The sequence below is a fragment of the Ambystoma mexicanum genome, chromosome 4p (genome assembly GCF_040938575.1).
Source record: "Ambystoma mexicanum isolate Mex_15411 chromosome 4p, UKY_AmexF1_1, whole genome shotgun sequence".
Lineage (NCBI taxonomy): Eukaryota > Metazoa > Chordata > Amphibia > Caudata > Ambystomatidae > Ambystoma > Ambystoma mexicanum.
In genome coordinates, this window is record NC_090927.1 from 816,430,158 (window position 1) to 816,444,572 (window position 14,415).

The 14,415-nt window shown below is 48.4% G+C and overlaps 1 protein-coding gene across 1 annotated transcript in view; it reads right to left on the reverse strand.

Moving 5' to 3' along the window:
* Positions 1-578: 578 nt before the first annotated feature.
* AKIRIN2 (akirin 2) overlaps positions 579-14,415 on the reverse strand; it is a 209,091-nt gene continuing 195,254 nt past the window's right edge. Inside the window, exon 5 of the mRNA XM_069606391.1 lies at positions 579-1,420. Coding sequence (XP_069462492.1) covers positions 1,410-1,420 — 11 coding nt within the window. The 3' untranslated portion in view covers positions 579-1,409. The remainder of the gene's footprint in view (positions 1,421-14,415) is intronic.

Genomic DNA, 14,415 nt, shown 5'->3' on the forward strand with positions numbered 1-14,415 from the left:
ACACAGTTACTTTTCCATTTCTATGGGTTGCACATTTGTCTCTAGTAGCCTCTTGCTCTGTCCATCCCTGCTGCTACTGGGAACGGCCAAATTTGACAACCATATCAGAATTTGCACGCTTTGTAAATTCAGCCTATTCCAAAGGTCGGTTTGATCAAATTAATTAACTGTAGGGACCATAAGACTATGTTGCACTACCCTCAAAGGGTGCCAACAAACCATGCACAACAGCACCCTGTATGAGGCGTTTTGTGCCGCTTCCTAACCTGGAGGGACTGTCTTTGGTGCACAATCTGTAAAACAAAAACTGGGTCACTCAAGTGTAGGCTAAACCAGAAATAGCTCCATCCAAATGCTACATCCAAAATGGCGTCCAAGTCAGCCACTGTGGGATCAGGAGGACACCACAGTACGTTGAATGTGTGAAACATCCAAAAATTAAATTACTGAAATGGATTTTGGTATGTTATCCCACATAGAGAATGCAAAGCAAGTAAAGCTAATGGATTCAGACTGCAAAACATGCTCAACTGGTATTTCATTTAGCTTTTTAAAATAACGCACCACAAATTTCAGCATTGTTCAAATAGTCCATTCTTTTATTTTACGAACCCGAAAAACGCCAAACAGCATCACTGCCCCCATGTAAAAACTCCTTTCATGGCAATATTTTGATTCTTAATGTACTCGTGCAGAGCAAGCATCTTATCAGAATATATAAAAAAAAAAAAAAAGAATTTAGAAGCAAACTTTATTTTCCAACCAAATTCCAGTACTACAAGGGCAGTAAAACAATGATACATTGAAAAAGCAGCATTAAACATTAGTTAAAGATTGAGAGAATAAATAAAACCTACAAAAACAAGAAATCATATAAACCCTTTCTTAATCCCACCCACCAAACAAATGACCACCCACCCCATCCCCACAAACAAAAAATATATTGGAAAACAAATGCCCTTTGCTATTTCACAGCCAGTACTGCAGGCTACTTAAAATTGTCCGGCGTTACATTCTAACCTAGTGGCTGGATACTCCAAAGCAGGGGCCACACTAACTTTAGAGATGTGTAGTTATTCTGCTATTTATTTACATAACCAAAAGGGATTGTTGTAGAATACCGGCATTTAATCCTCTTCTTTAAACATATCAGCATAAGAAACCAAATTTCAATGATACAGCAAATGAGGCAACTGGTATAGTAACACAGGTAGCAAAAGTTCACATCCAGGTGACATGGAAATCAGGGAGCACTCCAAAACCAGTTGCTGCTTTAAGAGGCTGCCACTGACAGAAGCTTGAAATTGCTTGTGTTCAATGGGGTGCATAAGGTAGGAAAGATGGCATTGCTGTAGATTTTGACAGCAAGCAATTCATGGTAGGGGCAGCCCAATAATGAATAAACAGGATCATGAAACATCTGGGGGAAAAAAAAAGAAGAATACATTAAAAAAATGCTACACAGCAAGCTTTAAGCCAACATGAGTGACTATGTGAAACATTAGATACTTCTCAGATGTTTAATTGCCAACATACATTTTAATATTAGACTATGCTTACTCGACTGGTTTCAGACAGGAATTACACGTTTCACAATTCAAAACTTTTTGAATCCATGGCTCAGTGTTCGAATGGCAAGTGACTTCACTGATAATCAGCTCTGCAATTCTTTGTTTATCAAAATAAGCATTCCTGTAAACCTATGAATTCTTTAATACAGCACTCTCCTTACATTCACCACCGAAAGCAAATCTACCCAGGGGTCAGAGGCAGACTCTGCTGTGTAGATAACAAGGCTTTTGTGCCCAACACATGAAACAAGTAATTTTCATTTTGGTCTTGTACTGCTAGCAGTTTGTTTTCCCATCTGTCCAGAGCCCGCTTGAGAGGCTCCAGTTGCCATCACTGTGCTCAATTCTTTTTCAATTAAGTGTAAAAATATTTACTGAATAGAATGGTAAAGAAAATCCTAGCTTCTCAATAACATATCTGGCTGCAATAGAATTATTGCTGGAGAAGTTAGTTTAAGAAACCTTTAAAATTGAATTTGAGCGTTCATCTTTTAATGAGCCATCACATCTAATGGAGGATAATTGTTAATACCCGCTTCATATTAACGGCCCTACACCTTAACTGGATTTAGAATAAGAAAAACATTTTGCCCAGCCCATTAGCACATTAGCACCCAGGGTAGAATGTTGGAATCCTTGAAGCCAATCTGGATCCAGGAATTTAAGCTATATCTGGCAAGGTAGTCCTGGATCCAGACGCCTGTCTGGATTCCAACGTTCTTCCTGGCATTCTGTGCTCCCCCCACAGCTTTCGAAGTGGTGGCCAATGTTGTATCTTTTCGTTGCTCAGATTGATCTGCCTTCTCCCTGGCATACCCAGTGGCTCCACCTACATGCTGTGGAAATTAAGAGTTTACTTCCTTCCAAGGGCTTGAGAGTTGGAGGTGATCAGGGATTAGGAGGCAGCAGGGATAGTAACAGAAAATTACTAGATACTGTTCAGTACATAAATAGCTGACATTTCACAGGAGAGCCTCAAGGAATGAGACACGGAGTGAAGCGACCGTTTTGTGAGGGAGTCATTTGCTGTGGACCCCATTGCTTGCTCAGAAAGTTATGCCATCAAAGTGTGGAATAAAAATGCCAAAAGTTAATGTGAAACACAATTACTTACCAGTAATATTTCTGAAGCTTGCATCTGCTTAGAGTCACATGCCTTGCATAGTGCACCATCTAGTGGTTGGTTCAAGAAGGAACAAGTTACTTACTTGCAACTGTTCTCCAGCATGCGTCTGGCATGGATTCACATGCTCACGAATATTCCATCGTCAGGCTGGGAATCCTTGGTAAGGAAAAAACCAGTTTCACTTCTAAACTGTCTTTCTCCTAACAACCAATCACTGGTCTCTGGGTCATACTGCCCCCAGCCAATGACTGCCCTCTACCTAAGCCCCTCTGGCAGCCATATTCATATTTTGTAGCAAGTAAAGTGGCAGTAGGACAAGAGAAGAGGCGCATAGGGGTAGGGGGAGGGTGCCCATGTGCATCCATGCCAGACCCGTGCTGGAGAACAGTTACAGGTAACTAACTTGTTACTTCTCCAGCATGGGGTCTGGCATGGATTCACATTCTCATGAATAAATATCAGTACACATGCACAACCAGGGGAGTTGGTACGGCTCAACATTAAGCATCTTACCTCCTCACTAGGCTCACCTTCAAGCGAACAGGTTGCGCAGCACTGCTTGGCTGACTGGACTCCTCCCTGGAATCCCTGTCAACACAGTAGAATCTCGTGAAGGTGTGCGTCAACCTCCACGTAGCCGCTCTGCAAATGTCCAGCAGGTGCACACCAGACAGGAAAGCCGTAGTTGAAGCGATCCCTCTGGTTGAATGGGCGCGGACGGCCAGGCAACGGTCTGTTTGCTAACCAGTGACAATGGGTGATGCAGCCAGAGAGCCAGCTGGAAATGGAAGCCTTGGAGAGGGCCTTCCCTTGGTTCACAGGGCCAAAGTTCACAAACAGCTGTGACGGATTCCGAAAACTTGTGCGGTCCACGTAGAACTTCAGCGCTCTAGCCACATCCAGCAAGTGCAAAGTCCTCTCAGCCAGCGACGAAGGGAAGAAAACAGGTAACACCAAGGGCTTGTTGAGATGAAAGTCCGACGGCACCTTGGGCATGAAGGAGGGATGCATCCGTAGCACTACCCTAGTCTCGTGAAATGTTGTACAGTGGTTTACAAGAGAGGGCCTGGATCTCTCTGTCTCGTCATGCAGAGGTGATAAGAATTTCAGTGGCGCTGAAAGCATGGGCTCGAACGGTGGACTCATGAGCCTAGTCAGTACCATATTGAGCTCCCACGCCGCAGCCAGAGCCTTCACTGCTGGGAATGAACGGAAAAGTCCTTAGATTCACTCCTTGACCAGGCGGTGTGACCACAGCGACGACCATCCCGGAGTTCTGGTGTAGCGGGAGACAACAGCCAGATGAACCTTGATGGAAGCATGCGCCAGCCCTGCTTTGGCCAGCAACAGCAAAGACTGAAGCACTTATGGAGCCGTAATCCGTAGAGGGACGATCTTCTGTGCACGGCACCAGACTGCAACCCTCTTACACTTATGTCCGTAGCATTTCAGTGTAGACAAAGCCCTGGCCTTGGCCAGCACCTCCTTGCAGTCCGCCGTGATATCGTATCCTCCAAACTCTAGCGCTACAGGAGCCAGGCCTGCAAGTTCAGTGACCCCAGATCGTGATGCAGGATCGCGACTCCTCTGGCGAGAAGATCTGTGACCACCGGAAGCTTGACTGGAAGGGATGCCGGCTAGTCCAGAAGGTCTGGGTCCTATATCGTCTCGGACACGCCGGTGCGACGAGGATCGTCCTGCACCGGGACCATCTGATTTGATTGATGAGTCGCAGAAGCAATTGGGGAACGCATAGAGAAGTCAGTTACTTACATGTAACTATTTCTCCAGCATTGGTATCTTTCATAGATTCAGATGCTTTAATATTCCCCGTCAGACTGGGAATCCTCAGTGATAAAAATAATTACTACTTTTTTTTAATATACATCTGTTATTCCATAGAGAATGCATGTAAATACCCCATTATGGCCTATGAGTCATTCCATTGTGTAGTCCCTCCACCTCACTTTGGCCCTTTATGGCTCCAACCAATGAGGTGGCAGGGCTTAAGCTCCGCCCTAGTCAGCCATCTTCAGATTTTGAACCGTAGGAACTACAGTATGATGGGCGCTGAGTGTAGGAGCAGCCTCTCAGTGGAGGCGGGTGGGCGCATGTGAATCTATGAAAGATACCAATGCTGTTTTTGGCCCTTCCAAGATGGCCACCGTGGTTTTCTTTGTTGTGTAGGCAGGCTGTGCTGAATCACCTCTCCCTGTGCTGCATTCCCATTGGTTGCTGAGTGTTTTCTTCCATCCAATCAGGGACCGGCAGGCTTCAGCCGGATCTCTCAGCAAAAGGCCCACTGGCTGGAACTGGTTTCTTTCATCTGCTTCTCACTGGGAGGGAGGTCCCGTTTCCACCCTCCTGGCCATCTGTTTCTCCTGCACATGTGGAGTTTGTGCCTGGCAGCTGACCATTCCATTAGGTAGGTGCACTTTCTGTGCATTACTGCACCTCCTGGGGAATTAATGAACCTGAAAAATCGAAATTTGAAAAAAAAAAAAAAAGAGGAAATGTGCATAATATTGTTGGAAAGGACTGTTTTATTTGGCATTTTCATTGTGCAGCCATTTTTTGAGTTTAATACCTGGAGCTGCGTTGCTATTTTGAAAGCACTAGTCTTTTCCTACTATTGCTGCTTATTTGACTGTTTTTTGGCCCTTCCAAGATGACCGCCGTGGTTTTCTTTTGTTGTGTAGGCAGGCTGTGCTGAATCACCTGTCCCTGTGCTGCACTCCCATTGGTTGCCGAGTGTTTTCTTCCATCCAATCAGGGACCAGCAGGCTTCAGCCAGCCCTCTCAGCAAAGGCCCACTTCCAAGGCCCCCGTCTGCTTCCGGAACGCTAATTGGGGTCCTCCCTGCACCTTCACCACAATGATGCTGCCACCTCACTCCTCTAAGAAATCCGGACTGCCTTGACTTTGCGACCTCCAGAAATATGGGTTAGTTCCCTCCTTATGGACTCACTTCTACTGCCTTTGACTATCACTGTTATTTCTGCTTGTTGCTCCCATGTGGTCATCCTGCTGCACAGTGCTTCCTAAAACCCTTTGCCAACATCCGATTCCAAGATTGAAAAAGTCAAATCTTGCTGTTTTTGCTACAAAGTCCTATCTTGCTGCCCATAGCGAAATTCTCTGTATTTTGCTTGTATACTGTTTCTTCTCTGTAACCTACCAGCCCAGTAACCTCACCACTCCCTTTTGTCTTACACCTACCTGCCTTAGCCCCCCCAGTATCTCCATCCTTCTCCTTACTTCCACCCCAATGGTGCCTTCCGTTTCTCCCATCTTCTCCAACTGCTTCTCTATTGACTATCCTTCCCTTCTCACCAAGTCTGGTAGGAAGAAGTTCAAAAAGGATATCTTGGCCTCTAATCCTGGTCTTCCTATCGCCGACACCTACTCCAATGCTTCCGCCAGACAGATCCATACCGACATCCTTTTGGTCGTTCCTTCGCCAGATCTATGGACTCCTCATATGGTCTGTGCTCTGCCCCATCTTCTCTCCCATTAATGGTGGCACTCGCTGGGAAGCTCTCATGGCTTCCTTCGACGACTCTAAAGTCATAATTAATGTCTACCTAAATGGCACTGTCATGGTCCAAGGTCCTCAGGCCAATCTCTCCTTTGATAGGCGCTTCCCTCGCCTCATCAATTTCCATTCATCTCCTGCTGTCCCCTCCTCTCCCCCCCTTGGCTACCTTGCCCTCGCTCTCCTCCTCCTCTGCCCCTCCAAGGGCTCTTTCTCCTCCACAGGGCATACCTCTGATCTGTACCCCTCCCCGGAAGGTCTTTAAGGCTGGCAACCTTCTTCATATTGCCACTCAACTCTCGCTCTGCTGTCAAACACTGACATCTGCCACCTCCTTGAAGAACTAGACCTTGATGTCCTTGGTCTTACTGAGACATGGTTCACGGCCAGCTCAGTCATGAGCTTTGACACTCTCCTCCCTGATGGCTACAAGATCCTCTCAGCACCCAGACCGGTCTGGTGGGGGGGTAGCCCTGATCTTTCCTGAGTGGATTCCTGCCTCTATCATTCCCACTCAGAGAAGGCCTACAGACAAGGCATTCAAAAGAGATGTAGGTCTCTCGCCTACCCATTCTCTTACTGTGGTTACCATCTACCGGCCTCCTGGTCAAATCACCTCATTTCTCTGAGTGGGCAGACCTCACCTCCTCCCACCTGGCCTCTACCACACAACTCCTCATCGGTGACCTAAATATACATTTAGACTCTCCTTGCTCCTCCTCTGTACTCTTCTGTGACCTCTCCGATACCCTCCCTGTCCATCCTCCCCTCTGGCCTGACTCACTCTGCAGGGCACAAACTCCATGTCTTGATCTCCTCTGACCGCCCTCTCCATCTCCCTGACCACTCCTCTCCTGGAGCGATCACTCCCTCCTCTCATCTCATCTCTCCCTCCCTCCCTCCCTCTTCCCCCCCCCCCCAAGCCAAGCCTACCCCAACACTGCCACCTACCTTCTCGAACATCCAGCCTATGAAGCGTGTGTCAGTTGAGACTTTTGCCGCCACTTTCCTCCCCCCCCCTCCACCTTTGGCTGTCTCTCATCCTGATACAGCCCTGTCTCTGCTCTTCAATTTCTGATACCATTGATGCTCTTGCCCCAGTCATGAGGATCCGTTTGAAGTCCAAAGCCAAGTGCAATTCCTGGTACGACTCTGACCTAGCTACACTTAAACGTAAGTGTAGGGCAGCTGAGAGGAAATGGAGGACTTCCTGTTCATCCTCTGACAAACTGGCCCGTCGCCTGCTACAAAGGCAATACCAGCTCTCTGTCCTCACCAAGAAGAGAGTCCACATTCAAGCTTGTGTCTCTGCGGCATCTAACAACTCGGCCGAACTCTTTAAAATCTGCAAGGAGCTGACCAACCCTACTGCAGTCTCTACCCCCTCCTGTTGCCTCCCAGGCTCTTTGCAATGCCCTTGCCTCTCACTTCATTTAAAAAAACCAGGACATCCTGTCCACCCTCACTTCTCTTCCCTCTCCATCTGTGCTTGCTGACCCTCCTTTAGCCACCCTCCCACCATCCTTCTCGTCCGTCCCTCTTTTCACCCCGACGAGGTTGCTAGAAAAGTCCGATCTATGAAAGCCTCTTCAAAACAGGTTCATCCCTGTTCCTCTAAAACCATCAAGGACCACACATTGACACCCTAGCTCCGGCCCTTGCTGATTTTGCAACCACTCTTTTGCCTCTGGATCCTTCCCCCTCCCCTCTGAAGCACTTAGAAACCCACAGCTGATCCTTCTTGTCCAGCTAACTATCGCCCAATTTCCATTACTCCCTTTCTAGGTAAACTCCTGGAAAAGTTGGCCATCTCTCAGCTTAACCTTCATTCCAATTCTGTTGTGGCTGTCTCCATGACCACCAGTCTGGCTTCAGAGCTGCCAGTAGCACGGAAACTGCTCTCCTAAACATCCGTGAAGATCTACTCACCAACCTTGACTAACATTCCATCTGTCCTCATCCTCCTCGATCTCTCTTCTGCCTTCGACACGGTCAACCATACCATCCTGCTCAACCGTCTGTGAAAACCTGAGTCTCACTTATCAGGCTCTGGCCTGGCTGACCTCTTTCCTCTCAGATCAACCCTCCCAGGTCCAATTTGGGTCCTTCCTTTCATCTATCTTCCTCTCTACCTGTGGTGTTCCCCAGGGGTCTAACCTCTCGCCCTGGCTTTTCAACCAATACCTGGCAACTCTCGCCCACTGCATTGCCATTTTCTGCTCATTTCCAGTGCTACGCTGATGACACTCAACTCATTTTCAAGCTGCCACCTCCTCTCCCTCTCATCTCTGATTGCCTAACTGCCATTCAAGATTGGTGTGCCGCCAATGATCTTTGTCTCAATGCCAGCAAGACAGATCCTCCTCATCGGCACACATTCACCATCCTTTCCCCTCACTCTCTGCCCAGCCTCCCTTGGCCCTCCTCCTACCCCCACCTGCGAGGCTAAGAACCTCAGGGTCATCTTTGACTCCACCCTTTCCTTCTCCGCCCACATCTGAGGTCTCTAAAATGTCAAATTTCCAACTGCACCTCCTCAGAGGTACTCTGCCTTTCCTCTCCTTCCCCCAGAAGCTCATGGTATCTCAAGCTGGTTCTCTCTAGCTTGGACTATTGTAACAGCCTCTTTCTAAATCTACCTGCCTCTACTCTCCACCCTCTGCAACTAATCCAGAACAGGACTGCGAGACTTGTCCTTGGCCTCAAGCCCTGGGATCGCATCTCTCCAGCGCTGAAATCTCTCCACTGGCTCCCAGTGGATGCAAGGATTAAATTCAAAACCCTCTGCATTGTCCATAAGGCTTTCTGGCGCCTGGGTCCAGAATACCTTCAGCTATCCCTCTGCAAATACCTCCCCTCTCGAGCTCTTCGCTCCTCTACCTCCAACTCACTCAGGGTCAGTTTTTTTTTCTAAGAAATGAGCTGGGGCAGCCTCCCTGCCACTCTAAAACTTGAGAACCATCTCCGGTTCCGGAAGCACCTCAAGACCTTCCTCTTTTCTTCCGCCTTCGCTCCCCCTCTCCCCTGCTGATCTGTTCTCTTGGCACCATACACCTGGCCACCCTCTGTCTTTTGGGCCCAGGTACCTGCTCATCCTGCCACCCTCCCGCACTGCCTGCGGGCCACCCCTTGCACTGGGGTCTGTATCTGTACCCATACTGCCACCCCTTTTTTCTTCCTGCCCTTACCAGACCTACCCTGTCTGCTGCCTTAAACCTAGCACTTGCAAATTGCTGGCTGCATTACCACTGTTTGTTGCCTTTATTATTTATCTGTTTCTCCTTTGCTTCGCACTTTCCACCCCCCCCCTTCCATGCACTTTTTCCCTCCCATGCACTTGCGCGTTCTCAATGTCACTGGGCCTAATAAGATTGCCGTTTTTTCTCCCCGGTTCCCCTCCCTTGCCTTGTCGCACTCTGAAACATTTTTGTACGAGCGCGATAGAAATAAAATATCAATCAATGCTGGAGAAACACAGTCAGGTAAGTAACTAAGACTTTGAGCATTTGATCTTTCATAAATTCAGATGCTTGAATAGAATAACCTCCTACCTTATGCAAAGAGGTGGCAGAGCACTGCCTGTCCAACTGCAGATTCTTTGTTGGCATCTACTGCCAGGCAGTAGTGCTTAGCGAACGTGTGCAGAGTGCTCCAGGTATCTGCTCTGCACATGTCCTTTAAGGCTACACTGCGTGAACCGCTACTAATGACTGGTGGAGTGTGCAGAAGGTGGCTTGGTGAGGGGGTGGTCCTTTGCTCGAGGACAGTGGGTGATGCAGAGACCCATTGTGCCAGACCTTGTTTGAAGATAGGCTGTCCTTTTGTGCGACCAGAAAAGGCCATCAACAGCCTGTTAGAGGAGCGTAACTCCTTAGTCTTCTGCAAGTAGAATTTCAAAACTCTAGCCACATCTAGAGAATGCAATGCTCTTTCTGAGGCAGAAATAGTTCTGGAAGAAAGATGGCAGGACAATGCGCTCTGAGTGTCATTTCCAATGAGACCTTGGGAAGGAATTTAGGGTGTGTTCCCAAAGAGATACTGTCCTTCTGGAACAAAGTAAAAAGAGGTTCTGAAGACAAAGCTTGCAATTCACTGATCCTCCTGGCCAATGTAATGGCCATCAAAAAAGCAGTTTTCCAATATAAGAATTTCATGTCACATCTGTGAATGGGCTCGAAAGGGGGTTGCATGAGAGCCGTTAGTACGGTGTTTAGGGTCCAGGTAGGGACTGATGAGGGCGTAGGAGGGTAAGTACGCATGAACCCCTTCAGGAAGACCTTAACAGCCGGAAAAGAGTAATAACTTTCTGGAGGAGTCGTGTATGCGGATATGGGCGATAGGTGAACTTTGATGGAGGACAGTGAGAGCCCTGCCTTAGCCAAACGCAATATGTGAGGTAGTATTTGTTCTACCGAAGCTGTAAGTGGGTTAATTGTAGACGTCTCATACCACTTAGAGAAGCAAATCAATTTCCAGACATGGGCGATTCTTGTAGAGGGGGCTCTAGAGGCCCGGATTATGTCCCAGCAGTCTGCCGGGAGATTCAAATTCATGAGTCTACGCTGCTCGGGAACCAAGCTCGCTGGGTTGTGGTGAAGGACTTTGTGGTTCTGCTGAGTCAATAGGTATTGATGTGCCCGGAGGCGAACTGGAGGCCATCGGGATAGATGCTGTAGAGTCGGGTACCAGATCAGTCGCGCCCAGGCCGGCGCTATTAGGATCAGAACAAATCTGCGTGGAATTCTCGCTATGAGTGGAATTGGGGGACAGGCATACAGGAATTTCCCTGTCCAGTCTGAGAAGGCATCTCCTGCTGATGTTCCAGGTACCTTGAGGCAAATATTTGACATTTTCTGTTGACTCTGGTGGCAAAGTGGTCGATCTGTGGGTGGCCCCATAAGGAGAAAATCCGCTGGACTTCCTTTTCATCTAGCTCACATTCGTGGGATGATGCATACTCCCCGACTCAGTTTGTCCGCCAAGACATTATCCACTCCCAGGAGATGTTCCGCCCCGATTTGGACTTTGTGGTGTAAGGCCCATGCCCATAGCAGTTGAGCTTCTTGTGACTAGACCTGATTTCGGGCTCCTTGCTTGTTTGTATAGTCCATCGAGGTTGTATGTCTGTCTGGACGGTCAGTACCTGTCCAGCCACTACTGGAAGGAAGGCTTTCAGAGCCCACCATCGCCCTGAGCTCCAAGACATTGATGTGGAGTTGTGATTCCTGGTCTGCCCAAGTCCCTTTTGTTGGGAGGTTCGTCAGGGATGCATCTGTCCTTGAGAAGAGTAGATGTTGGTGTCTGCAATGGCATTCCTTGCAGCAGGTTCTGGTGAGTATTCCACCATCGAAGTGCCTTGTGTACCGGCATCGGTATCTGGACTACATCCTCCCATTAACCTATAGCTTGTTTCCATTGGTGGTCCAGGGTTTCCTGGACTGGTCGCATTCGAAGTCTGCAATTTGGTATGAGAAATATACATGAGGACATCACGCCCAGGAGGGATTTGAAAGAGCGTACTGTGGTGGTCCCTTTTTCTAGGAACCAGGATGTCGAGCAGAGGATAGCTGTTACTCTGTCCGCCGATAATCTTACCCTGGGAATGCTGGTGTTGAACTCAGCCCCCAGGAAGAGAACTGTTGCTGGGTACTGGGCAGGATTTTATGTTAATCGAAAAAAAACATGACCCTTTTAGGAGTTTTATAGTTTTTGAAACTGCCAAGCGAGCTTGACTGGAGGAGCTCGCCCTTATCCAGTCGCCCAAATACAGAAAGACTGTCATGATCTCTGCTTCCAAAAGGTCAGGGTTTTCCCAACTCCCTTGGAAGCAGATCCATAACCCAGGTTCCGAGTGCCAACCAGTCCCAATTGGGACCTTTTGGACCCAGTCCTGGCGCCAGTGGCACCAGGCTCATAAATATGCCCAGTCCCAGCGCTGGAAGCGCCGGGCTCATAATGCTTGGGTGGACTTACCTGCAGCAGACCATGCTGCTTACTTGCCTGCCAGTTGAGCCTCTGATCCTCTTCTGTTTGGAACTACTTTTCCTGTTGGGTGGGGCTGGAGCCACTCCCTAGATTCAGAACACTGGAACTCTTCTGGAAGGCAGGAACTCTTTTTTTACCAGGAACTCTTTTCTTACTTAGGCGTGGCTGTGGAAGGAGACACCTAAGCACTACAGGAGGCTATTTAAGCCACACCCGGTGGATGAATCTTGCTTTGCGTTATTCTGCACCCTCTGCAGCAGAACGCTCATCGTGTCTTCTGCATCCGGTCCTGGGCCTAAGGAAAAAGGCTTTCCATCCTGAATCCAGTCTTCAGCAACACCTATAAAGACAAGAAAGAACAGGTTAGCATTCCGGCATCTGAAAGGCAAAGGCTTACCTACTCTTCGTGCGCTCCGGAGGTCTTCACACTGCATTCCGGCATCTGAAAGACAAAAGCTTACCAACTCTTCGCACGCTCCGGAGGCCGTCGGCGCTGCATCTCGCATCTGAAAGACAAAACAAGGTGCGTTTAAAGACATTGGGGAACTTTAATACTCACGTGCCATTACTCCTTTCCACATCTAACCCAGTGGGTATCCCGGCACCCTGCAGCCGCTCCGAACTTGTACCTGCAAAATAAAAAGACAGAGCGCATCGTGAAGCTGGCAACAAGCGCTTACTTACGTGCTTCCAGGCGCTTCTATTCATCACACGGGCTCCATCTTCAACTCACTTCAGCCCGTCATCCGCCATCGCCGGAACCCTGCAAAACAAGAGACATCATTATTAAAGACTTTAAAGACATTTGAGTCACTCGAAACTTACCGTTCGTGCAGAAAACGACGGACAGCAGTCCTCTGAAGTCAAGAGGCCTGCGCTACCTATCCAGTGAAGAAACTGGTTACAGCACCCTGCCCCGAGGCAGATGGAGAGCTCGGCATTCACTTACCTAAGGTGAGAGCGTTAACCTGTGGGGGTCTACAGGAGAGGAGAAGAGGAAAGAGATAGGGACACCACAATAACCCCAGTTCATTAACCCCGTATTTTCTATCTGCAGACATCTTACTCTGCACGTCAGGCATACAGGGCACAGAGGTCCAGCCCAAAGAGCCAACCGGGTGCTGCACATCACCTTTGAAGATACGGTAGTCGCCCAGTCAAGACCGGCGCCTCTGCGAGAATCAGGTGAGCGTTACAAAGACTTCCGTTCCCATCCTTCTGAGTTTTGCTAATACGGGCACCAAACATTTGGAAAACACCCTCGGTGCTGATTATAGCCCGAACGGGAGGACCCGGAATTGGAAATGTAGGTCTCCTACAGCAAACCTGAGGAACAGTCTGTGGGCAGGATGAATTGGAATGTGGAAATATGCGTCCAAGTCCAGAGTGGCTAGGAAGTTTCTGTTCAGCCATGGTAGGACGCCTTGCAGGGATATCATTTTGAATTTGATGCGTTTGATGCATTTGTCAAGTGCTCTGAAGTCTAATGGGGGTCTCCACTGGCCGTTTCTCTTCTTGATTAGAAGAAATCTTTTTTGATCTGGGGATAAGCAACTGGTTCTATAGCTACCTTGTGCAGTAATTTTTTAACTTCGGACATGACGTTCCGCAGCATGTGCACTTTGCGAGGGGTGGGAGCAAGGGATTGAGGTTGGTCTAGGAATTCTATGGTATGACCCTTGCAGACCACCTGTAACACCCACTTGTCCGATGTTATCGAATTCCAGCGTTGAAAAAATTGGCTTCCTCCCCACAGCTTCCTCCCCACAGGGGTGTGACATTGAGGAGGAAGTTCAGAATTGTCCATTTTGTTTGCTCTGGGCTTTACCGTGGGTAGAGCTGCGCCTTCCTCTCTGGGAGTACTTGTTGGAGGATTGGTATCTGTTGCCCTGGAATGCGTTTCCTTGCATCTTTGGCCCATAGGAAGAACGAGTATATCATCTGTCTTTTGACGATTAGCCCTACGGTCTCTATTTAGCCTTTAAGGAACTGATGGCTCGAGCGGTGTCCGTCTTTATTACTTTTAGGTGGTCATCTACTTTACCAAATAAATCTTGCCCATCAAAGGGTATGTCCAATATTTGTGCTTGCACCTCAGGTCTGGAATTTGTGGCTTTCATCCAGGCCTGTGTCCTTAGTACAGTGCCATGGGCCATCTGCCCGAAACCTGACTCAGCCACATCGACTGCAGCGTCGAT